We start from the raw sequence: 25,659 nt of genomic DNA on the forward strand, positions 1-25,659 counted from the left end.
TTAACTTTTTAACTAAAGTAGCTTGTTTAAATGGTTAAGAAGGGATTAAACCTCCCTAGATCTCCTCTTGACCCACGGGACAAGGTGTTATCTCAAAAATTATTTACATCACACGGCGAGTAACATCAGTAATCCCAAAGGAGAAAGGAAATAGAAGCCCAGGTAGTATCAAGCCCAAGATCCGACCCGAAAACATCCACTGCTGGGGGTGGGGGGCCGTCGCGCGTAACAACCTAATCCTACGTGGCAACAAACCACGCAGGCTAAACCGGCACGTTTCAAGCGGGGACCACCCTCCTTCTAGAAGTTCTCCTCACATCCGGCTACCAAAATGGTAAAAAGGAAACAAAAAAAAAAACATAAAATCTAAACTACTAAAAAACTTCCCCATTTCTCGACCCCAAAATAGCAAAGAAATCTCTCTCTCTAGATCCGAAATAATTTAGCGAGTCCTCTCTCTATAATCCGATCCGCTAATTTTTCGCTCTCCATTTTTTAAAAAAGTCGGGAGTCGGAGAGAAGGCCCGAACCCGGATCTCGATCGCCGCCTCGCTTTCGCTCTGAGATCTCCGGTCTCGGGTAAGAAACTGTTTGGATCTAATATTTAGATTTTTAAGGGGTTTTTTTTTTCTATCGGGATTACGTAGTTAGGGGTCGGATCATGAATTGAGAGGTAAAATTTCTTCGTCTGAGATTAGAGATTCCAATTTCTGATCATTGACTTTTGGGTATTTTATGATGTCCGTGGATTAGGGGTTAGCAGAATGAGATGTTTTATTAGAATTTGACGAAAGGAACGAGGGTTGACCTCCTTTGATATTCTCAATGTTTGATAGATTCATTGAGTTTAAACATGGAAATTTTACTTCAAGCTACATTTTTTTAAGGTATAACCATCGTGGATATTGATCCACAAAAACGTAGCGGAATCATATTATACATAATATATAAGGCTATATAACTATATACGTAATATAGCATACCTAATTTTCTCATATATATAATATACCTATATATATATATATATATTATATATGATATATATATATATATGAGCAAAATTAGCGTATTGCTTGTACCAAGCCATAAATTTTCATGTTGGTTAGTAAGGTACACTCCCCAACCATTATCATGAATGTGGGCTCAATTTTTCAATAGTGGAGCGGGAATATGTTCTCTCACACCAAGCATACCCATTTTGCTCATATTATATATTATATATATTATAATATATATATATTATAGCTATATATATATATATATATACTATATATAGAGAGAGAGAGAGAGAAGAGGAAGAGAGATAGATGAGTATGCTTGGTACCAAAGTCAACAAATTTTGACTTGGTAGTAAGGTTACCACTCCCCCAACCCCATATGAATGTGAGCGTCCCAATTTCAAGAGTGGAGGGATATGTCACCTCACTACCAAGCACAAACAACTTCTGCTGGATACCAAAACATACCCATTTTGCCCATAGTATCATATATATATATATATACATATATATATAATATATATATATAATATATATAATATATATATATATACTATATATACGTAATATATATAGATATATATATATATATATATTATATATATACATTGGCTTAAGCTGAATGTTTAGACAACTTCTAGCCGGTAAGCTGCTAGTGGAGTCTAGCTAAAGTAGGTATCCGACTTTTGAATGCCTCGCTTGCATACTGATATATCTAACTGGGGTATTGACTTCAGGTTAACATCTGTTATGAAAAATTTAATTTAGACTATCCCCAACTAATTAACCATTGTAAAATTCTGAAGTCACATGGTTGAGAACTTTGTGAAATCGCATCTGATTGAATTGCGTATCTTATATCTAGCTAGATGAGAAGCAGTAATGTCAAGCAATTTCCTAAAAAGGTGACGTGCATTTATGAAATTGAGTAGGATTTTTTAATTATTTTACGTCGGTGAGCTTTAGATAAATGTGTGTCTATACTGCCTGATCATTCAAACTTTTGGGAAGAAAATATGTTGTCAAAGCATTGTGAACATAAAGGCTTGGGCCTTCTGCCATAAACAACATTTACCATTTGAATCCTCACAACGGAGTAGCGTTTCACATTTACAGTAGCAGAGGAAGCAGTCAGGGGCATTCACATTCATTAGTATTTTGGACCATCTTTTACCAAGGAGTCATTACTGTAAAGTGCAAGCGTGATGAACATGTGAACCTTGAGGGGAAAGATATACAGATTCACATTGATTGCAGTGATTTTTGGTTTAAATTTGGTACCTTATATAATTTAGACATGTCAGCAACATCTGATATTAGCCACCCTTTTGTGGCTTTGGTGTGTTAAGTGTGTAATTCTTAAAAGTATTTTTATTGTCTGCATGCATTATAGAATAGCCCACATCAATTGTCTTCGTTTTTTTTCTCAAAAATAATACATAATTTCATTATTTATCTGGAAAGTTGATCTATTATATTGATATTCATTAGGATTTGATACGCCTACGAGTTTTACGCTATGGGTGTGGAGATCTTGGGGACTGATGTTACACCGAAGCAGGCTGAACCCAGTGAAGGCAATGCCAAATTTCCTACTGAGGTGGATGGGAAGCCATCAGCAGAACCAACGAAAACTGTTTCAATGAGTGGTTTGAATGTCAACGGAAAGGTGAAAGAAGCTGATACTCTAGTTACTTCTGATACCCCCAAGGATGCTGTAGATGAGTGGCCTGAAGCAAAGAAAAGCCATAACTTTTATTTCGTTAAAATCCGCTCATATGATGACCCAGAGCTGAAGAGGAAGATAGACGAAGCTGACAAAGAACTCCAGAGGAAGAATCAGGATCGGTTTCGGCTAACTGAAAAACTGAAGGAGAAAAGGGTGTGTTCTTGCAGATTCTTTATTGAACTAATATTATTCGCGTACATGCTGAACCAGTTTTTGTTGTGTCACTAAGATTTTCTATATAGTGCGCTTTGAAATGGAAGACTTGCTATGAAATTATCTAAGGCCAACTTGGGAGATCTAAAATACACAAGAAATTTTTGAACCCATTTGACCAAAAAATTGAAGACATTTTTATGGAGTCTTTTTATGTCTCAAGTCGACGACTGATCTAACTTTGTTTTCCTTTTACGAAATCTAGTGACCACCCAGACTGGCTTTTTTCAGCTGTCATTCTAGATAGAGAGTCATCTGATATGGCATCCCTTTCTTTGTGCAGTCGGAAAGATCAAATCTGAAATCACAACTTCAGCCTTTCCTTGCTGAGAAGAAAAAACACAACGAAATTATGGATGAGAAGAGGAAGGAAATGGAACCTCTACAGAAGGGTTTGGCTGAGCATCGTACTGCAAGGAACAGTGCAAGGGAGGGAGGCATGGGCTTGTGCTCTTCAGAAGAAGAACTTGATGATCTTGTAAGGCCGAAAACAATTTTAGGTGCACTTGTCTAAGATTATTTATAAACACAGCACTCATTTCTATGTGGTAAAAACAGATTCGAAGCTTGCACTATCGCATACAACATGAAAGCAACACCTTAAATGAGGAGAAACAGCTGCTTAAAGAGATTAAACAACTCGAAGCGACGAGAGAAAAGGTTATTGCTAATGTTGCTGTGAGGATGAAAATTGAGAACTCCAAAGGTCAGACATCAGAGCTCCAAGACAAGATGAAAGTAAGCTCATTGTGCTCTCTCCCCCTTTCCTTTACAACTCAAAAATTTTGATCATTCATTTATTTCGAAACATTTAAAGTGCTGATCCATAATTTCTTTGCAGCTGCTTGGTGTCAATATGGACGAAGTTAGAAAGGAGAGAAAAGCAGTTGTGGCACAAATCGAACAAATAGATGAGAAACTGAAGGTTGTAAATGATGAGATAGCATCACTGGAGGAGGGACTGAGATCTATTACTGAGAAAAGGGACAATGCATATGAAACTCTGAATACATTGAGGAGAAAACGTGATGAAGTGGTGGGTACATTCTTTTCATTTCATTTTGTGATCTTTAGATGGAAACATGCCTTGTTCTTACACTTGCTTGAACTTCGTCTGATCATATCCTTCTATGCTTTCTCTTCTCTTCCTGTTTTCAGAATTCGTGTTTCTACCAGAACAGATCACTCCTGAACAGTGCCAGAGATCTTGCAGCAAAGAAAGATAAAGAACAAGTGGAAGCGCTTTGTAACAGTGAGGTCTGCTTTCTTATCCTTCCAGTGTTGGGTTGAACCTTTTCCTTCTGAGTCTCATGACGATCTTTGTTTTTGTTGACATTAGGTAGAGAAATTCATGTCACAGTGGAGCAGCAACAAAGCTTTCAGAGATGACTATGAGCGTCGCATATTGAAATCTCTTGATATTAGGCAGTTAAGCAGGGATGGGCGAATGAGGAACCCTGATGAAAAACCGATTGTTGTAGAGACACCGCCAGCTGCCAAGTTGGAGACGTCAGCACTTAAAGTGGCCCCTAAACATGTAAATGAGGTTATTAAGCCTCCTAAATCAGAAGAAGCCCAAGCTCAAGAGGTCAACAAACCAGCTAAAGCAGGTGCTGGAAGAAAAGAGAATAGCACTGGGGAGACAGAAAATGCTTATGAATATGAACAGACTAAGGAGTTGTCAAAACCTAAAGAGGTTGATCCTACGAAATTAAAGGAGATGAAAAGAGAGGAAGAGATTGCCAAAGCTAAATTGGCCATGGAACGAAAGAAGAAGTTAGCGGAGAAAGCAGCGACTAAGGCAGCAGCTCGAGCACAGAAGGAAGCTGAGAAAAAGCTGAAGGTGAGCATTGTTTCAACCTTTATCCCATGTATTTACTCAACAATTGCTGATGACTCCTCATTGTGTATCTCAGCAAAAGGAGAAGAAAGCTAAAAAGAAGGCTGGAGCTAATGAACCTGATGCCCCTGCTGAAGAAACTGAGAGAGAGACGAAGGCTGAAGAGCCTGAAGACGCTGAAGCAAAACTAGAAAACCCAGTTGCAGAAACTAGTGTACAACCAAAGCCCAACATTAACTACAGGAATCGGGCAAAAGCTCAGAATCAACTTCCAAGAGTCATCCTCAAGAGAAAGAAATCTCGTTCATACGTTGGTGCTTGCTTTAGTAGCTGGTTACTGCTCCTTTGGAAGAACAAATCTGAGAAGTTAATAAGGGTGGCGTAATCAAAGATATCGAACAGTTTTGCAAATTGAGAAGTATTTCAGGTTGTAAGCGAACAGTTTTGCAAATTGAGCAGCATTCAGGTAGTAATTGAACTTGTCGGTCTTTTTTTTTATGCTTAGAAGGTGGATGTAATCAGCTTGCAGACTTAGGAGGTTATTTTCCTCTGTGTTAGTCTGTAGATTTGATTTTGTTGGTTTGTTGTTAAACTTGTGTGTTAAATAAGAGAGTAACAGTATTGTTAAACTTCAGAACAGGGTTTATATTATATGATCAAATCATTATCTGCTGAAATGATAATAGTACAGGGTCATCAGTGAATCTGAATGTACCTGGGGTGTCTGCTGCAAAAAATCTGACGAAGTTCTTTTGCAATTTACTGTTGAGTATTATTTATGTTGTTAATCCTTTGTACGGGGAGATATGTTGCTTGCTTTAGTAGCTGGTTACTGGTCCTTTGAAGAACAATCTGAGAAGTTAATAAGGGTGGCGTAATCAAAGATATCGAACAGGTTTTGCAAATTGAGAAGTATTTCAGGTTGGTAAGCGAACAGTTTTGCAAATTGAGCAGCATTCCAGGTAGTAATTAACTTGTCGGTCTTTTTTTTATGCTTAGAAGGTGGATGTAATCAGCTTGCAGACTTAGGAGGTTATTTTCCTCTGTGTTAGTCTGTAGATTTGATTTTGTTGGTTTGTTGGTTAACTTGTGTGTTAAATAAGAGGTAACAGTATGTTAAACTTCAGAACAGTTTATATAGATGATCAAATCATTATCTGCTGAAATGATAATAGTACAGGGTCATCAGTGAATACTGAATGTACCTGGGGTGTCTGCTGCAAAAAATCTGACGAAGTTCTTTTGCAATTTACTGTTGAGTATTATTTATGTTGTTAATCCTTTGTACGGGGAGATAAAGCCTTACAACCCCCCCCCCCCCCCCCCGCCCCCCCCCCCGATCTTTTGCCCGGTAAGAAAACCCAGTTGCAGAAACTAGTGTCAAACCAAAGCCCAACATTAACTACAGGAATCGGCAAAAGCTCAGAATCAACTTCCAAGAGTCATCCTCAAGAGAAAGAATCTCGTTATAACTCTATTGGGCTATTCCTGCCGCTGTTTGCTGTGTGTGCTTGCTTTAGTAGCTGGTTTACTCTCCTTTGAAGAACAAATCTGAGAAGTTAATAAGGGTGGCGTAATCAAAGATATCGAACAGGTTTTGCAAATTGAGAAGTATTTCAGGTTGTAAGCGAACAGTTTTGCAAATTGAGCAGCATTCAGGTAGTAATTGAACTTTCGGTCTTTTTTTTATGCTTAGAAGTGGATGTAATCAGCTTGCAGACTTAGGAGGTTATTTTCTCTGTGTTAGTCTGTAGATTTATTTTGTTGGTTTGTTGGTTAACTTGGTGTGTTAAATAGAGAGTAACAGTATGTTAAACTTCAGAACAGTTTATATTATATGATCAAATCATTATCTGCTGAAATGATAATAGTACAGGGTCATCCAGTGAATACTGAATGTACCTGGGGTGTCTGCTGCAAAAAATCTGACGAAGTTCTTTTGCAATTTACTGTTGAGTATTATTTATGTTGTTAATCCTTTGTACGGGGAGATAAAGCCTTACAACCCCCCCCCCCCCCCCCCGCCCCCCCCCCCGATCTTTTGCCCGGTAAGTAAACCTGTTTACACGAACAAAATCTTCAAGTGAAGATAGAATGAATGATATAAACATCCCCAGGCAAAAGAATTAAGCTGTAGTTGGTTGTCATCTGCAGCAAGATGTGCAAGGATTGACCTACTATTTGTACCGGCATATGAGCTTGGTGCGTTACGGAGGTACCACATCCGTGCAGGCTACAACTTAGATCGTAACAAATGTTTTGGATGTAGGTTACACAAGCGACGCTTCGACCAAGAGTGTGGAGCAACACACCAGCCGTGTTTCATCCTAGACCATCAATATATCTCAGACGAGACCATCAATATATCCCAATCATAACTGATGAATTGGATTCAGGCCATCAATTTTTCTCGATCTTAATCGATGAATTGGGTGCTCGCTACAAGGTCGATACACTAGTTAAGAATCTGGTCCATGTTATACATCGTCTCATACTCAAAAGATATTCTCATCATAGGATCCTATACGTTCAACTGCATATATTCCTCATTAAAAGCCCTTTAACTTTATTATGAGATTAACAAAATGAATGATCAATACGCCTCTTGAAATTTTCTTAGATGCTACTCTCAGTTATTAAAAGCAAAAAATACACACGAACCATAAGTTTGAATTTATTTAAATGGATCCAGAAACGGATATCCCAGGATCCGACCCATTTCCATATGGATGTCCCCAACAACGTCACTCCCTTTCCTCAATACTTTCAGTCCACCGCCGCCTCTCTCCGCCGCAGCCGCCGCCGCCGCATTCGATGAACTCCTTCACCATTCAATCCTTCGCTGGCCTCTCCACCTCAACAGTAACAATCTATCTCAGTCTCCCTCCAAACTCTCTCTCTCTCTCTCTCTCTCTCTCTCTCTCTTCTCAAAACAAACTCCCTTTTTTCTTGGCAGCCATCATCGAAACCCCTCTCTCTAAAATCGAGCCCATCAACAAAAATGGAGCAACTGAGGATCACAAAGCCCGACGACTGGCATCTCCACCTCCGCGATGGCGACCTCCTCCAATTCGTCGCCCCTCACAGGTCCATTTCATTCCCCCTTTTCCCTTCATTTTATTTAATATTTTTCATTGGGTTTTGTTGATTTGATCAGCGCCGGTCATTTTGGGAGAGCAATCGTGATGCCCAATTTGAAACCACCGGTGACCACGGCGGCGGCGGCCGTGGAGTATAGAGAGAGGATCCTGAAAGCCCTACCACCGGATGCCTCTTTTAGCCCATTGATGACGCTGTATTTGACTGATAATACGAGTCCAGAGGAGATTGGGATTGCCAGTGAGTCCATTTTTGTTATGCCCAGTTGGCTAAAAGTTAGTTTCTTTGTGGCTGTAATTGTGCTCGCCTAAGTGTTTGTGAAAATGCCCACGAAGAAAGTTTTTAAGGTATAGCATTATATTTATCAGTTCTCACAACTTTGGAGTTTTGGTGCAATAGTGTCACAACTTCCATGCAACTACGTCATTTTGGACTAGTTGCGGCTGTTGTTGCAGTCTATGTCTGACATAGATTTTGACGTAAACCGCAGTAGCAACCATTTTTAGTCGTAATAGAGGTTCAAATTACAAACTCCAATTGCAATCAACCTCCAATAGAAGTTCAATAACCCAAGACCGTGTTTGCCCACTTTCTACCCTGTTCTTTCCCCTCTCCATTATTTTTACGCACTGGTCACTACAAGTTAGACATATATTGTGGGATGTAGCCCATCAAAATTGAAAATTTTTATGTACATATAATTTGTGTTCATTCGGTCAAATCGAGTAAAATTTGCAAAAATCATGAGCTGTAGCTCATGAAAATCATGAATTGTGAACTATGTGTACTTATTGCTATTTGACCAAAATAAATAAAATTTGATAGTAGGTTATAATCCATGCAAACCATAAATATTGATATACACATAGTTAATGTTCATTTCGTGGAAATGAACAAAAATTGTGGGTTATAGTTCATGAAAGTCATGAATTTCAAACCATATGTGCTTAATTGTCACTTGTTCAAAATGAATATAAATTGACTAAAATCATTGGTATGGCCCATGAAAATCCTAAATTTTTATATACTCGTATTTAATTTCCATTTGTGGGAAACAAGCATAATTGCAAAAAACATGGCTTTTGCACTGTGAGTACTTAATTGTCATTTGGTCAACTGAAGGAAAGTTGACTAAAAATCATGGGTTATAGCCCTATGAAAACTGCAAATTCTAATATACATGTTTGCGTCAAAAGTTGACTTTGTCATGGAATTCATTATATCTTCGGTCGATTACAATAAATTCAAAAAAGAGACAGCCTTTTTATAAGACTCCTTTTACACAACAAAAGGAAAAATTACAACTCTTGAGAAACAAACGCAGGATCGTTGTTTGGATCGCTGCTTGCGTGGGATCTTTGCCTGTGTCGGGAGCGCTTTGACTCGTGGACCACCAAATCACAGATTCTGATTGAATCGTGAGGGGTTTAATGATTATTCCTTCGTTTATCGAAGTGAGAATTTGAAACGATATCTTATCAAAGTAAGATAGTCGTTCTTCTTGAAATCAAGTCAAAGCTCGAATCTCAAGGGATTACCGGAAGCTCAAGAACTCTGATCTGTCTGCTCTGAAGTGCTCAAAAAACGATCTCAAGGGGTATTTATAGCCTCTAGGATGAACAGTGCTTCCGAGACAGTGTTTACTGTCTCGGAGGCCGAGACAGTAAAGACTGTCTTCTCGGGAACAGTACTGTCTGGCAGTTTTCGTTGTAACTCGTTCCCACGTTTAAACTCCGTTATTTTGGTAGACAGCAAACGCTGTCTCGCACTGAGAGACAGCAAAGTCTGTCTCGCGTGCGAGACAGTAAAGATTGTCTCGCGTGCGAGACAGCAAAGTCTGTCTCGCGTGCGAGACGGTCTATGTCCTTTTTTCTGACTTTTTGGATGAATTCCTTCTTGAGCTGTATTTGGATATCTTTCGGTATTTTTTGACGTCTACAGATACCCCCTCCAAAGTATTCCAGACTCGTTCTTTTATAAAGGAGTCTGTGATACTTTGGATAAGACAGATTCTACTTACGATTCCTTCAATGCTTGGTTGAGTAGATCGTGTAGAAGGATTTGTAAATGGCTTCAACGCTTGATCTCTTCTTCTTTTAGTCTATTCAGATCTTTGTAGAATAGCTAATGTTCTCCCGGCATCGCGTTTATCGCTTCACCGTTGTTAAGATCTTGAATCGAAGCTGGTACTTGTTCTTGTGGGTTCAGCTTTTGTCACTGAATTAATACATCATTGAGAGCTCACCAAGTTATCCTTAAGAATATTCAGATTAATATTCTCCAGAAACTTCCTGTTGAAGGTAGGGAAACAGTTTAGACTCGTGTACCTATTGGAGTAATATGATCTCTTTTTTGTTGGTAGAGATGAACCCAATGATGGAGAGGAAGAATTTTATATTCTATCTCCTGGTCTCTTGTTTGTTGGTAGAGATGAACCCAATGATGGAGAGGAAGAATTTTATATTCTATCTCCTGGTCTCTTGTTTGTTGGTAGAGATAAACCCGAAATCGGAGAGAAAGAATTTTATATTCTATCTCCTGGTATAAAGGAAACTCAAAATTAGATCTCTACTTAGAGAATCTGGATTGGTTTGAATAATCCTAACTGTCATAAGGTTTGATTATCCAATTCAAAAGTGGACTTTTCGTTTACAATGTGAATCGAAAGGAGATTGTGGTTGTGGTCCTAACTGTAGTAAGGTTTGACCAAGTGGGAGTTTCAAGGTGATCCTAACTGTAGGAAGGTTTGATCACTCGATTTATGGACCTCTCGTTCATTGAAGGAATCGAGAGGGGATTTTGGCTTTGGTCCTAACTGTTTAAAGGTTTGACCAAGATGGGAATTTGAGACGATCCTAACTGTTTAACGGTTTGATCGTTCAATTTGTGGACCTCTCGTTTACAATGTGAATCGAAAGGAGATTGTGGTTGTGGTCCTAACTGTAGTAAGGTTTGACCAAGTGGGAGTTTGAGACGATCCTAACTGTTTAAAGGTTTGATCGTTCAATTTGTGGATCTCTCGTTCATAGAACGAATCGAGAGGGGATTTTAGCTTTGGTCCTAACTGTTTAAAGGTTTGATCAAGATGGGAATTTGAGACGATCCTAACTGTTTAACGGTTTGATCGTTCAATTTGTGGACCTCTCGTTCATAGAACGAATCGAGAGGGGATTTTGGCTTCGGTCCTAACTGTTTAAAGGTTTGACCAAAAGGGAATTTGAGACGATCCTAACTGTTTAAAGGTTTGATCGTTCAATTTGTGGACCTCTCGTTCATGGAACGAATCGAGAGGGGATTTTGGTTTTGGTCCTAACTGTTTAAATGTTTGACCAAAATGGGAATTTGAGACGATCCTAACTGTTTAAAGGTTTGATCGTTCAATTTGTGAGGGAAGATTGATCCAACGAAGTGATCGAAGCTCATCTCAGCAAAAGAGTATTCGAAAATCACCGTGGGGATGTAGTGTTTAACACTTTGTTTGTAATGATCGGGTTATTCCTAAGAAAATTACATATAGTATTCTTTCGGGAACTTCCGTTACATGAACTATCCACCCCCAGCTTTTCTTGCGAAACTGGGTTTATCATTATGTTTAGCTTAATGATCGGGTTATCCTTAAAAGTACCATGCATGGCATTCTCTAGGAACTTCCCGTGAAAGAAAGGAAATAGTTTAGACTCATATACCTGTTGGAGTATCGAGGAGCAGTTTATACTCGTATACTCTTCGGAGTGAGATGGAGAAGCAGTTTATACTCGTATACTCTTCGGAGTGAGATGGAGAAGCAGTTTATACTCGTATACTTATCGGAGTCAGGGAAAACAGTTTATACTCGTGTATCCAATGGAGTAGGGGGTCGTCTTTATTTGGCTTGTTTCGCCATTATGACGCCGGAGTCAATTAATGCTTGGATCTTATTTTTGAGTCCAAAGCAAATATTGGTGGGATGAAGAATCCTTCTGTGATATGCACAGTAGTTTGGATCTGTAATCATCTTAGCACCCTCCTGATCTTTAATAGGCGGTAGCTCGATTTTATCATTGGCGATGAGGTATTCCAATATGGCTGGAGGTTCATCATCTTGGAAAGAATACTCCTTTTGGAACCTCGGATCGAGAGTCGCGTTCACAGCGATTATAGATGTCGTCGGTTGGCTTTTCTCAGCTTTCTTTCTTTTAAGAAAGTGTTCAGCTTGTTCACCACGTAGTTTTAACTCTTTCCAAGTGGTGGATGGTACGACCCCCAGAGCTTCCAGGACATCAATGGAGAGGTTTAATAGGATCTCTGCAATTCATTGCTTTGCCACGGAAGCGCTTGACAAAATTGTCGACTGACTCTCCGTTTTTTTGTTTCTCATCTAAAAGGGTTCCGATTGACACTTCGGTATCATCATCGAAGAAGTTGCTGAGGAATAAACTTTCCATGTCATCCCAGCAATTGATGCTCCCTGGCTTGAGACGTCGGTACCAATCGAAGGCGGGTCCACGAAGGGTGCCAACGAATGACCGGACCATTAAAGCATCGTTTCCAGAGATCATGTCCAAATGAGACTTGAAATAAATCAAGTGCTGAATAGGCGAGCTCTTCCCCTCAAACGGTGTGAAGTTAATCAGATTGAACTTTGCCGGATACGGTATTGAATCCCATTCTCTTGGATAGGGACATGGAATACCCGTCTTCTTCACTTCTTGAGCCGTCATCAAAGCGTTGATTTTGTTTTCAAGCTCTTTCATTTTCCCTTTATCGTCTATGTCTTCATTCGAATGACGTTGAGGAGAATGAGTTAGACCACCCCCTGTGAGAGGTGTTATTGAACCACCCCCAATCTCGTTATTGGGAGAATCCGTTAGACCACCCCCAGCGTTATTGCTATTGGGAGGTGTATCAGTCATAATGACTTCATCCACCTCTGGATCACTGTCCTCTACAACATTCCGAGTGTGGTGGCTGGATTCAAGTCGCTGATTGGACTCAGGAGGTTGAGGCTGTTGAGTTAACAGTTCTCTCATTTGTTGGATAGCCAACTTCATTTCTGTCTTCACTTCAGCTCTAATTTCTTCACGTTGTTTGGCTAGAACTTCTTGAAGTATTTGAGCGAACTGATCAGAGGTGATTGTGAGTACTTCTCTGGTTTGCCCTATACTAGATGATGTATCATCCGAAACGATCGCAGAACAAGTGTCCGAGAGCTCATCCTCTGATGACATTCCTTTATGCATTCTCTTGTAGTCTTTACGCCTGATAGCTCCTAGCTGGAGTCGAGACATCCGTCGGGCAATTCTTGAATCGACTTTTCCTCTCGGGGAAAAGTCGGGGTTTGGTTCACTTGAATACCACTTAGATTTTCCTTTATCAGCCACGTTGATGGTGACTTCAGGGAATTCATCATCTTGAACAGCTGATCTTCTCTTGCGGAAATGTCTCGGCTTAGGCTTCGACATTTCGGTGAAAAGACTGCGGAATACCGAGACTCTTCGTGGGATGACTTCTCGTTTGGTTTAACGAGTCGCGCACAGGAACAATGAGAGCGAATAATTCTTTTTCGAAATTTATTCACACCCCCAATTTGATAATACGATTCATCAGTATGATTGCCAAAAAATCGTATCGTTTGTTGGCATGACCTCCCAGGTATGACGATGTCTTTTGGTGAATGCGTCTTCTTCTGGGGATGTAAAACCTTGTTGGCATTCTCAGAACAATTTATTACTGTCTTTGAGCGATCCAAGGTTATGTCGGGAGTCGCACGTTTCGAACCACCCCCTTGCGGGTATGGAGTCTTAACGGGCTCCGAATGCTGATTTTGCACAACTCCAGACTTTGGAATCCAAATTTTGCAGAGTTTTAGTGATTCTTTGGCCACCGTTTCCTTGTTTCCTTCTCGTCTTTGTTGTAAGAGAGCACGGGCATGAGCAGCGTTTGTACGACGTTTTTGTATGCGTTCTTTGAGGGTCGAGCGAGCCCTCTTGACAAAAGTCCATTCATCTGTTGTGAGTTGTGCAGAGATATGAGTGGTTGGTTGTTGAGACAACTGAACCACTCGATGTCTCCTCGACTTTAGGTCCGCGTGATAACGAACCCCGTCGGTTTGTTCCAAGGCCTTAGCTATTTGGCGAGCGCGACGCTGACGTTGTCTCTGACGAGCCCTCTTCGCCAGTGCCGATGGGCTTTGATTCGATGACTCTTTAACTAGATAAGAGTCATTGTGAGCAGAGGTGTTGCGCGTAAAATCCTTAGCAACAATCAGGCTAGAGTCTTCATTTTGTGCCTTCTTTGGCATGTAGGTCTTCCTCAATTGTGAGATCCTCTTGTACTTGCGAGACAATGAAGATCTTAAAGAGGATGATGAGAGATATTCCTCAAATTTGGTTTGATCAAATTCGTATTCGACCACAAATTCAACTGGAATCTTGATAGGCTGTGACACGACACGACGGTCTCGGCAGCGAGACCGTTGGCTCCCACTGTGGTCGCCAGCTTGTTTGCGTCAAAAGTCATCGTCGCTCGTTAACACTGAACCGGTTGTGGAGAACTATAGGCAATTTTTGATGCCTACATCCTCCATTGAAGAATCCATCTATCCATAGGAAAAGTGTGGATTTTGGCGGGTACCCTTTTGCCGAAATTTTCTCCTCTTCCAAACGAGGGGACTTTGTCATGGAATTCATTATATCTTCGGTCGATTACAATAAATTCAAAAAAGAGACAGCCTTTTTATAAGACTCATTTTACACAACAAAAGGAAAAATTACTACTCTTGAGAAACAAACACAGGATCGTTGTTTGGATCGCTGCTTGCGTGGGATCTTTGCCTGTGCCGGGAGCGCTTTGACTCGTGGACCACCAAATCACAGATTCTGATTGAATCGTGAGGGGTTTAATGATTCTTCCTTCGTTTATCGAAGTGAGAATTTAAAACGATATCTTATCAAAGTAAGATAGTCGTTCTTCTTGAAATCAAGTCAAAGCTCGAATATCAAGGGATTGCCGGAAGCTCAAGAACTCTGCTTTGTCTGCTCTGAAGTGCTCAAAAAATGATCAGCCTCCCTCAAAAAACGATCTCAAGGGGTATTTATAGCCTCTAGGATGAACAGTGCTTCCGAGACAGTGTTTACTGTCTCGGAGGCCGAGACAGTAAAGACTGTCTTGGGTTCCGAGACAGTAAAGACTGTCTCGGGAATAGTAACTGTCTGGCAGTTTTCGTTGTAACTGCCTTCCCACATTTTCAAACTCCGTTATTTTGGTAGTTATTCACGTGATTCTCGCCCACGACGTTCCCCATGTTCTTTGACAGTTAATGGCCACGTGTCGGCGGTTTATAAAACAGTTTCTGAGCCTTTGAAAACTGTCTCGCACTGCAAGACAGCAAACACTGTCTCGCACTGAGAGACAGCAAACACTGTCTCGCACTGAGAGACAGCAAAGTCTGTCTCGCACGCGAGACAGTAAAGTCTGTCTCGCGTGCGAGACAGCAAAGACTGTCTCGCTTGCGAGACAGCAAAGACTGTCTCGCGTGCGTGACAGCAAAGTCTGTCTCACGTGCGAGACGGTCTATGTCCTTTTTTTCTGATTTTTTGGATGAATTCCTTCTTGAGCTGTATTTGGATATCTTTCGGTATTTTTTGACGTCTACAATACACATACTTATTTTCTATGCAGTTGAAACAGACAAAAATTGCAAAATTCATGGTGCTCATGAAAATCATCAAATTTGAACTATGCATACTTAATTGCCATCTGGTGGAAAATGAATGAAATATGATAAAAAATTATTGCTTATATCCCATAAATTTTGTAAACTTTGATGCACATATCTTAATTAATATTTGGTTGAAACATAAAAAAATGTAAATTTTATGGGCTATAGCTCATGAAAATCATGAATTGTGGACTATGCCTACATAATTGCCAATTGGTCGAAGTGAATGAAGGTTAACAAAATCATGAATTATATCCCATAAAAATCACAAATTTTGATGTACACATAATTATTGTCCATTCAAACGAAATGAAAGCAATTGCAAAAATCATGAGCTATATATTGCCCATGAAAAATATGAACTTTGAATTATGCGTACTTATTTGTCATTTGGTCAAAATGAACAAAATTAGACAAAAATCATTGGTTATAGTCCAAAAAATGGCAAATTTTGATGTGCATATACTTTTTGGTCGAAACAAACCAAAATTTCAAATTCGTAGTTTATAGCCTATGAAAATCATCAAATTTAAACTATGCTTACTCATTGTCTTTTGGTATAGTAAACAAAATTTGGTATAAGTCATAGTTATAGCCCATCAAAATCAAAAAATTTGAAGTACATATAGTTAATGTCCATTCGGTCAAAACAAATAAAATTGCAAAAACTGTGGATTATAACACATGAAGTCATGAATTGTGAGCTATGCGTGTTTAAGTGTCATTTGGTCAAAATAAATAAAATTTTACAGGAATATTGGGTTACAACCCATGAAAATCACAAATATTGATGTACACAATGCCCATTTGGTCGAATCAAACAAAAAGTATAAACATCATGGGTTATAACTTATAACCTATGAAAATCATAGATTTTGAACTTCATGTGTTAATTATCATTTGGTTGAAATGAATGAAATTTGACCAATAATCATGGGTTATAGCCCTTGAAAATCGTAAATTTTGATATACATATACATATTGTCTATGCGCTCCGAGACAAATAAAAATTGCAAAATTTGTGGGTTATAGCCTACGAAAATCATCAATTTTGAACTATGCATATTTAATTGTTATTTGGTTGAATATGAACAAAATTTGACACAAATCGTTGGTTATAGCCAATGAATATTGCAAATTTGATATGCATACTTAATTTCTATTTGGTCGAAGTGAATAAAAAATACAAAATTCGTGGGTTATAGCCTATGAAAATTATGAGTTTTGGACTATGCTTAATTCCATTTGGTCGAAATGAATAAAATTTGAAAAAAAATCGCTGGTTGTACCCCATGAATATAATGAATTTTTATTTACACATAATTAACTTCCATGCGGTTCAAATGATTTTAAAAAAATCATAGGTTATATATCCCATGCAAATCATGAATTTTGAAATATACGCGTACTTAGTTTCCATTTGGTTGAAATGAAGAAAATTTGACAAGAATCGTGGGCTATAACCCATGTAAATCGTAAATATTGATGTACTCATAGTTAAAGTCCATTTGGTCGAAATGAACAAATATTGCAAAAATCATAGGTTGCCCATGAAAATTATGAATTTTGAACTACACTTATCATTTGGTCAAAACGAATGAAAATTGTCTAAAATTGTGGATCATAAGCCATGAAAATCATTAATTTTTTATGTACCCGTACCTAGTATTCGTTTGGTGGAAACAAACACAAATTGTAAAAATCATGGATTATAGCCCATGAAAAAATCCATGAATTTAGAACTAGCCTACTTATTTGTCATTTGATCGACATGAATAAAATTGACCAAAAATCGTTGGTTATTATAGCTAATGAAAATCACAAATTTTGATATACACATACTTATTTTCCATGCGGTCGAAACAAACAAAAACTATAAAATTTGTTGATTATATAGCCCATGAAAATCATCAAGTGTGAACCATGCGCATTTAATTGTGAACAAAATTTGACAAAGATCATCCAATGAATAATGCAAATTTTAGATACACATAACTAATTTTCTTTTGATTGAAACAAAAAAATGTGAAATTTGTAGGTTGTAGAACATTAAAATCATGAATTGTGGGCGAAACCTTAAATTGCGAACTTAATTACCATATGACCGAAATGAACAAAATTTGACAAAAATTATGGGTTATATTTCATAAAAATCGGAACTTTTTATGTACACAGTTATTGCCCATTCAAGCGAAGCTAATAAAAGGGCAAAAATCATAGGTTATATAGCACATGAAAATCATGAATTTTGAAATATGCATACTTATTTGCTATTGTGATGTACGCATAATTATTTTCCATTAGCTTGAAATGAACAAAATCGCAAAATTTATTGATATGTAGCCCATGAAAATCATCAATTTTGAACTATGCTCACTTAATTGTCTTTTGATCTAAGTGAATGAGATTTGACATAAACCGTGGGTTAGCATATTAAAATCTATGTACATATGGTTAAGTGCATTCGGTTGAAACGAATAAAATTTGTAAAAATCGTTTGTTATATCTTCTGAAAAGCATAAATTTTGAAATATGCGTTTGTATTTGCTATTTGGTCGAAATGAATACAATTTGATAAGAACTGTGGGTTATAATTCTTGAAAATCACAATATTGATGTACATATATTTAATGTCCATTTGTTCAAAACATAGAAAAATTGCAAAACCCATGGATAGCCAATGAATATCATGAATTTTGAACTACGTATACTTAATTATCATTTGGTCAAAACGAACAAAAATTGACTGAATTCATGGGCTATAGTCTATGAAAATCGTAATTTTTTTGTACTCGTACTTAATTTCTATTTGGTGGAAACAAACACAAATGCAAAAATCATGGATTATAACCCATGAAAATCATGAATTTTGAACTATGCGTACTTAATTGTTATTTGGTCAAATTGAATAAAATTTGACCAAAAATCGTGGGTTATAGCCCATGAAAATCGCAAACTTTGATATATACATGCTTATTTTCCATGCGGTTGAAACGAGAAAATTGCAAAATTCATGGATGTCTATGAAAATCATCAATGCATACTTAATTGTCATTTGATAAAAAATGAACGTGACTAAAATCGTAGTTTATAGCCCATGATTTTCAGAAATTTTGATATACAAACACTTAATTTTCATTCGGTCGAAACATACACAAAATGGAAACTTTGTAGGCTATAACCCATAAAAATTATGAATTGTGGACTATGCGTAATTAATAGCCATTTGGTCGAAATGAACGAAATTTGGAAAAATCGTGGGTCGTACCATATGAAAATCGTAAATTTTAATGCACACATAGTTATTGTCCGTTCAAGTGAAACAAAGAAATTACAAAAATTGTGGGCTATATATAGCATATGAAAATCATGAATTTTATACTATGCGTACTTATTTGTCATTTGGTCAAAATGAACAAAATTTGATGAAAAATTGATGGTTATAGCTAAAAAGGTCGTAAATTTTGATGCACAAGTACTTATTTTCCATTCGGTTGAAACACAATTTTTTTTAAAATTTATGGATTTTAGCCCATAAAAATCATCAATTCTGAATTATGCATACTTAATTGCCTTTTAGTAATAATGAACGAAAGTTGACCTAATTGTGGGTTATAGCCCATCAAAATTGAAAATTTTTATGTACATATAGTTAATGTCTATTTTGTCGAAATGAACAAAATTTACAAAAAAATTTGTAGGTTATAGCTCATGTATAATATGAATTTTGAGCTATGCGTACTTAATTTCACTTGGTTAAAATAAACATAATTTGACAAGAATTATGGGTTATCCATGAAAATCACAAATATTTATATACACATAGTTCCATTTGGTTGAAACGAAAAAAAATTTCAAAAATCGTGGATTATAGCCTATGAGAATCATGAATTTTAAACTACATGTACTTAATTGTCATTTGGTTAAAACGAATGAAACTTGATAAAAATCGTAGGTTAGAAAATATGAATATCATAGATTATAGCTCATGAAAATTATAAAGTTTTATGTACTTATACATAATTTCTATTTGGTGCAAACGGGCACAAATTGCAAACATTACAAAATTTGTGAAAGTTACAAATTTTAAACTATGTGTATTTAGTTGCTATTTAGTTGAATTGAACAAAATTTGACCAAAAATCATGGGTTATAGCCCATAAAAATCATAATTTTTATACGCATATTTATATTTTCCATGTGGTCGAAACAAATAAAAATTACAAAATTCGTGGGGTTATAGTCCATGAAAATTATCAATTGAACTATGTATGCTTATTTGCCATTTGGTCGAATATGAGCAGAATTTGACAAAAATTGTTGGTTATAGACCATGAATATCACAAATTTTGATACACAACCTATTTTCCATTCGGTCAAAATGAACAAAACATAAAATATTCGTTGATTGTAACCCATGAAAATCATGAATTTTAGGCTATGCGTACTTAATTGCCATTTGGTCGAATTGAATGAAATTTGAAAAAAAATCGTGGGTTATATCTCATGAAAATCATGAACTTTTATTTACACATACTTAAATTCCATTCCCCACGATTTTTGTTTATTTCGACGCAATGGCATTTAAGTTTTCTTTCCTAAAAATCACGATTTTCATCAGGTGTAACCAATGATTTTTGCCAATTTTCGTGCTTTGAACCAATGACAATTTTGTTTGTTTCGATCTAATGACAATTACTTAGGCATACCTTAAAATTCATGATCTTTGCGGGCTAGTCCACGAAGTTTTCCATTTTTGTCTGTTTCAATCTAATGACAATTAATTAGGTGTGCGCTTAATATTTATAATTTTCATAGGCACTGTTATAAATAGCGGTAAATAGCCCCGCAATAGCGGCGCTAATAGCGTTAGCGGTCCATTCTCGCGACGCTATCGCCCGCTACGCTATCGCACAATAGCGGTGACATATTGCGAAATATGTATGTTCGCAAAAGCGGTCAATAGTGTGTCATAACGGTAAATAGTGAGCGATTGCATTCGAAATTTGCTTTTTGACTGCTATTTAAAAGCGGTTTGAGGCTTATTTTTTTAAAATTAAACTCAACCCTTGACTATTGTATTCCACCGTCTCCTGTGATTTTTAGCATACTCCCGTCACCTCTCATAGCCTCTGGCACCTACCTTGATACTTCCTCTCACCTCCTTCACCGTGAGCTCCTCTTAGGGCAGTCCTGTCACCGCTAAGCTCTTCTTCTCGAAGACGACAACTTTTTGACTCATTCAGTCATCTTCGGTATTACGTGATGGTTACATGTCTATTTCATGTTTAAGATCTCTTTAAATCATCCAATATGTACTTTTAGATTTCTTAGATTTTTCTTTAATTTTTTTAATATTTATATATATCTAAATTAGACCGCTATTTGACTTTGCGTTTTTTACCGCTATTTTACCGCAATAGCCCGAAATAGCCTTAGCGATGCCTCATCACTACGCGACGCTATCCGCTATCGATAACCTTGTTCATAGGTTATGACTTGCGATTTTTGTCCATTGTTGTTCTCCCAATGGCAATTAATTAGGCCAAAATGAATATTTAAATTCCTTTCCAGTAATCTCTATTTTGTTTAATGTAGTGACTTGGAATTTATGTTTCTAGGAAGGAGTGGAGTTATTTTTGCCGTGAAGTTGTACCCAGCTGGAGCAACTACCAATTCTCAGGATGGTGTTACAGATATTTTTGGGAAATGTTTGCCAGTTCTTGAGCAGATGATAGAGCATAATATGCCACTTCTGGTACTCGACTTTCTTGACACTACAATATTATGCGCATGAGCATATTTAATTATCGATTATATGGATTCATCAATGTGTTTTATTTTTGGTCGTGTTCTTTTGGTACCTTCCTTCTCTTTTAGGCATATGGTGTAAACAGTAGGAATGATGCTTGATAATCTAATATGACTGTTTAGTTTCTTTGTGTCATAATTGTTTAGACTCTTAATTGATCAATTCTATGCAGACAGAAGGAATTGAGTGTATATGATAGCACTATAAATAAATTATATACCCTGTAGTTTGGTTATACGTGGAAGATAAGACGACCTTCGGTGATAAAGAAGTGTGAGCAAATGTCATAATTTACTTTTCTCCCCCTTTTTTTGTGATAAGTAATAACAAGTTTGATAGGATTTTAAAGTTTCATCTATAAGTTCAGAGCATTATTGGAGTGTAGAAATAATAACTATTCTTTTGTTATCTAAAGTTACTTTCAGCCAGCCCTGCATGAAGTTTGTAGAATAAAGGATCCAGTTTCTATAAAGTCAACCGCATTCTCACATTTAGAATTACAAAACTTTGACAAAAATTCTGTTTTTTGAAGTTCATTGTTCATCTCCTTGTTAGTATTATTATTTTGATTGATCAAAGGAAGAAGTTCATGTGTCAGAAAAGTAATGCGAAGAGTTCTTCTGTTGTGATGTTAATTTTCTGTGTTAGGCGCATACTTTACTTTTAGTCGTAGCTAGATTCTGGACTTGAGACTTATATTAACTGTTCTTTTTCAATGAGATTATCAGGTCCATGGTGAAGTTACAGATCCAAGTGTCGACACATTTGACAGGGAGAAAGTCTTCATCAAGACCATCTTGGCGCCGCTCATCCAAAAGCTTCCAAAACTCAAAGTTGTAATGGAACATATTACCACTTCAGATGCTGTTGAATTTGTTCAATCATGTCCTGAAGGTACCTTCTAATACAATGTTTTCCTTCGTCCTTCGATCATTTATTTAAGGATCCTTTTTCCATCATAACTTGTTTGTCAAGTTAACTTGTTCTTTAGGTTCTGTCGCTGCAACTGTTACACCTCAGCATCTTCTTCTCAATAGAAACGCTTTATTTCAAGGCGGATTGCAACCTCACAGTTACTGCCTCCCGGTGTTGAAAAGAGAAACACATAGTATGTTAAAATCACTTTACTTCATTATAAATGAAATTGTAATCATATGTTTACTAATTATTTCAATTCCTTTAGGGCAAGCTATTGTAGCGGCTGTAACAAGTGGAAGCAGGCGATTTTTTCTTGGAACGGATAGTGCTCCTCATGAGAGGCGACGAAAAGAGAGTTCATGTGGATGTGCGGGGATTTACAGTGCTCCTGTGGCTTTATCCTTGTATGCCAAAGTATTTGAAGAGGTAATATCCCTCTGTGTGTATTTATACACGTCAGAACCAGTTTTAACTATCATTTCCTATATTGCAATCATAATAATAGAAAGAGTTAATTGCAGATAGACCCCTGCGCTATTAACAAATTGAACTTACTACTCTTCTAGTTATATTGTTGCAGATAGACCCCCTGAGTGAAAATCTATTGTTGCAGGTATAACCCCCTGAAACAGGTCAAAATTATTTTTGCTAAGGTGGTCTATCTGCAACAATATAACTACAGGGTAGTAAGTTCAAATTGGCGATAGTACAGCTTCAGGGGTCTATCTGCAATTAACACTAAATAGAAAACTAGGTATTCCTCATAGAATTGTGGGGGACCCCAAATTATACTTAAAACCCGTCCTCTTTTATCTTCAAGATCAGTTTTATTGAATCACTATATTCATTTTAGAGTACGTTTGGTGACATGCCACATTTTTCTTTTTTACTTAATTTTAGGCTGGCGCTCTCGACAAACTAGAGGCATTTACGAGCTTCAATGGTCCAGATTTTTACGGTCTCCCAAGAAATAAATCAAAGATTGTACTGAGAAAGAAGCCATGGGAGGTGCCAGAATCATATAAATTTGCATCAGGAGAAATCATTCCTATGTTTGCAGGGCAAACTCTTGACTGGATTCCTACGGAGGCTGCTGATTGATCTAAAATGATTAATTATTGCTAGAGGTACTCAGAATAAATGCAGGCATCCTTGGTCTGTAGAAAATTATAACTTATATATTGCTATTTAATTTTACATAACAGTTGTAGTCATTTATTTTCTTGCAAATTGTAGCTCTTTCAGCAGCATCAATTATAAAAAGAAGTCAAATTTTGCAAAATTGCTTACGCAAAACTTCATTGTAAATCATTTCTGCCACGAACAGCCCGTTTTGTCGTAGGGAAAAAAACTGTAATTGTGTTCCTTATATAATAACATTAAATTTACAACCATAATCATGAGATGGAAAATCATATCATGAGATGTAAAATCATATCATACTCCCTTTAAAGTACGAGTTTAGAAAAATCTTTATATGATCAATATTACCCTTGATTATTTTTAATATTTCATTTATATTTTAATCTATTATAATCATAATTATATCTTATCATAATCCTATATGAACAACTTGCAGGTCAATAATTTAGAGATTAATATGCTATAATATATTAAGTATTATAAAAACCCAAAAAGTTTTAAAAATTGCACAAAACTACCATTTAAAAGTTTAAAATTATAGAAAAGGTCTAGACGTTTCAAAACTTAAAACAACAAACATGAAACCCTTAATATTTTAAAAACTACAAAAACACGCTCAAAGTTCAAATAATAAAAAATCACTCTGAAATTCTAAAATTTTAAAACTTACGAACAACAAAGATGAATTCAAGGAATTACCAACAGCATTAAAAAAATTAAAATTTATAAAAAATAACCTTAAAGTTATAAAAATTATAAAAAACTCTTTCAAAAATTAAAAAAAGACAGAAAACCCTAAAATTTAAAAACTTATAACCAATATATATAAAATCTCAAAATTATCAACAGACCGCTACAAATTTAAATTTTGCAACAAACAATTCAAAGTTTCAATAATTGCATAAAATACCCTCAAAATTCAGAGTTGTAAGAAATATTCTAACATTCGAAAACTTACTACCACCATATGAAACATGAAAATTACAAGCAACCAACTTAAAATTAAAACTTTTAAAAAACACTCTCAAAGTTTCAAAGTTTGGAGAACACACCCTTAAAAATTCAAAATCACGAAAAAACGACTAAAATTTTAAAACTTAGAAAAAATAGTTGTTTGATATTCTTTCATTAATATCTGTAAATTTAACTTTTAATTTAAGGTTTTACTATCTTTTTCGGCATCTAAAAGTAGTCTGATTTTATCAAAAAAGATAAAGGTGGAAAAAGATCGATAATGTTTCAATAAAAAAGTAAACATAATGAATGAAATGCACTATTTTCTGAATGTTTTATAGAATAGTTTTTTTTTAGTAAATTAGGAACCTTTAGAAGGGATTTTCATAAACTTTTTTAGTACTTTTATATGCTTATGTGGATGCTTTCATTATATAAAAGTGTACTAGATTTAGCATTAATCTTTAGTTTATAAATTTTTTTAAAGTCTATTAAGGATTAGGAACAAACTCTAAATTATCTTTTGTGTCATTTTAGCCAACTTGTAACCAATCATGTTGTCGTATAAGCTTTAATTATTTATTTTCCTTTTAGAACATTATTTTTTGAAGTGTTTTTTACTTTTGCAATGCTATACTTTCTCAGGTCAAGGTTGGTTTCATGTTGGTCTCAGTGACACGATAATTCAAATTGATTTCTATAAAATTTATGCAAAAGATCAATAATATATGTATTAATTTTTTTTTTCTATTTTGTGAATGTTACCTAGGTATTTATGCAAAAGATCTTTTTAAGTTTGAAAAATATTTATTTCTATAAAATTTATACATTCCACTATGTAAAAACTTGGAGCCATTCCTTCCCCATCTAGGGTTCTAATCACAAATACTAACATACATTTTTTTTAATTTTTTATTGATGGCGATTGTGAAACGAGGTGCAAGAAAAATAACATTAGCATTCTGGGGAAGGAATGATCATCAAACTAGGCTCGCAATCCCATAAATCGCAAACCAACAAAGCTAGAGTATATGACACATAAGTTGAAAAGAAATAAGACACTAGATGAACACATTTCAAACATGCGAAATATATTATTTAATATGGAAGTTCAAATGGAGCCTGAAGACACTAGATGAACACATTTCAAACATGCGAAATATATTATTTAATATGGAAGTTCAAATGGAGCCTGAATTGAGTGAAATATATTATTTAATATGGAAGTTCAAATGGAGCCTGAATTGAGTGAAA

At 36.3% G+C, this 25,659-nt stretch overlaps 2 protein-coding genes across 2 annotated transcripts; both read left to right on the top strand.

Moving 5' to 3' along the window:
- Window positions 354-6,306, top strand: LOC109846834 (proton pump-interactor 1). Its single transcript, XM_020416077.1, has 9 exons — window positions 354-579; window positions 2,490-2,880; window positions 3,224-3,418; window positions 3,499-3,678; window positions 3,782-3,976; window positions 4,099-4,197; window positions 4,280-4,783; window positions 4,857-5,091; window positions 6,254-6,306. The coding sequence occupies exons 2-9, from the start codon at window positions 2,518-2,520 to the stop codon at window positions 6,298-6,300; spliced, it is 1,818 nt and encodes a 605-aa protein (XP_020271666.1). The 5' UTR covers window positions 354-579; window positions 2,490-2,517; the 3' UTR covers window positions 6,301-6,306.
- On the top strand, window positions 7,448-23,590 carry LOC109846841 (dihydroorotase, mitochondrial). The gene is made up of 8 exons (XM_020416083.1): window positions 7,448-7,642; window positions 7,737-7,867; window positions 7,938-8,119; window positions 21,200-21,336; window positions 22,119-22,284; window positions 22,382-22,498; window positions 22,574-22,734; window positions 23,209-23,590. The coding sequence occupies exons 1-8, from the start codon at window positions 7,463-7,465 to the stop codon at window positions 23,407-23,409; spliced, it is 1,275 nt and encodes a 424-aa protein (XP_020271672.1). The 5' UTR covers window positions 7,448-7,462; the 3' UTR covers window positions 23,410-23,590.

This window comes from Asparagus officinalis, chromosome 1 (assembly GCF_001876935.1).
Source record: "Asparagus officinalis chromosome 1, Aspof.V1, whole genome shotgun sequence".
Classification (NCBI taxonomy): Eukaryota; Viridiplantae; Streptophyta; class Magnoliopsida; order Asparagales; family Asparagaceae; genus Asparagus; species Asparagus officinalis.

Coding starts and splice junctions, on each gene's coding strand:
- LOC109846834 (XM_020416077.1), top strand. CDS start 2,518: ATGGGTGTGGAGATCTTGGGGACTGATGTTACACCGAAGCAGGCTGAA. Junction 2,881..3,223: donor AAAAACTGAAGGAGAAAAGG/GTGTGTTCTTGC, acceptor TTCTTTGTGCAG/TCGGAAAGATCAAATCTGAA. Junction 4,784..4,856: donor AAGCTGAGAAAAAGCTGAAG/GTGAGCATTGTT, acceptor TGTGTATCTCAG/CAAAAGGAGAAGAAAGCTAA.
- LOC109846841 (XM_020416083.1), top strand. CDS start 7,463: ATGGATCCAGAAACGGATATCCCAGGATCCGACCCATTTCCATATGGA. Junction 22,285..22,381: donor TGTTCAATCATGTCCTGAAG/GTACCTTCTAAT, acceptor CTTGTTCTTTAG/GTTCTGTCGCTGCAACTGTT. Junction 22,735..23,208: donor ATGCCAAAGTATTTGAAGAG/GTAATATCCCTC, acceptor ACTTAATTTTAG/GCTGGCGCTCTCGACAAACT.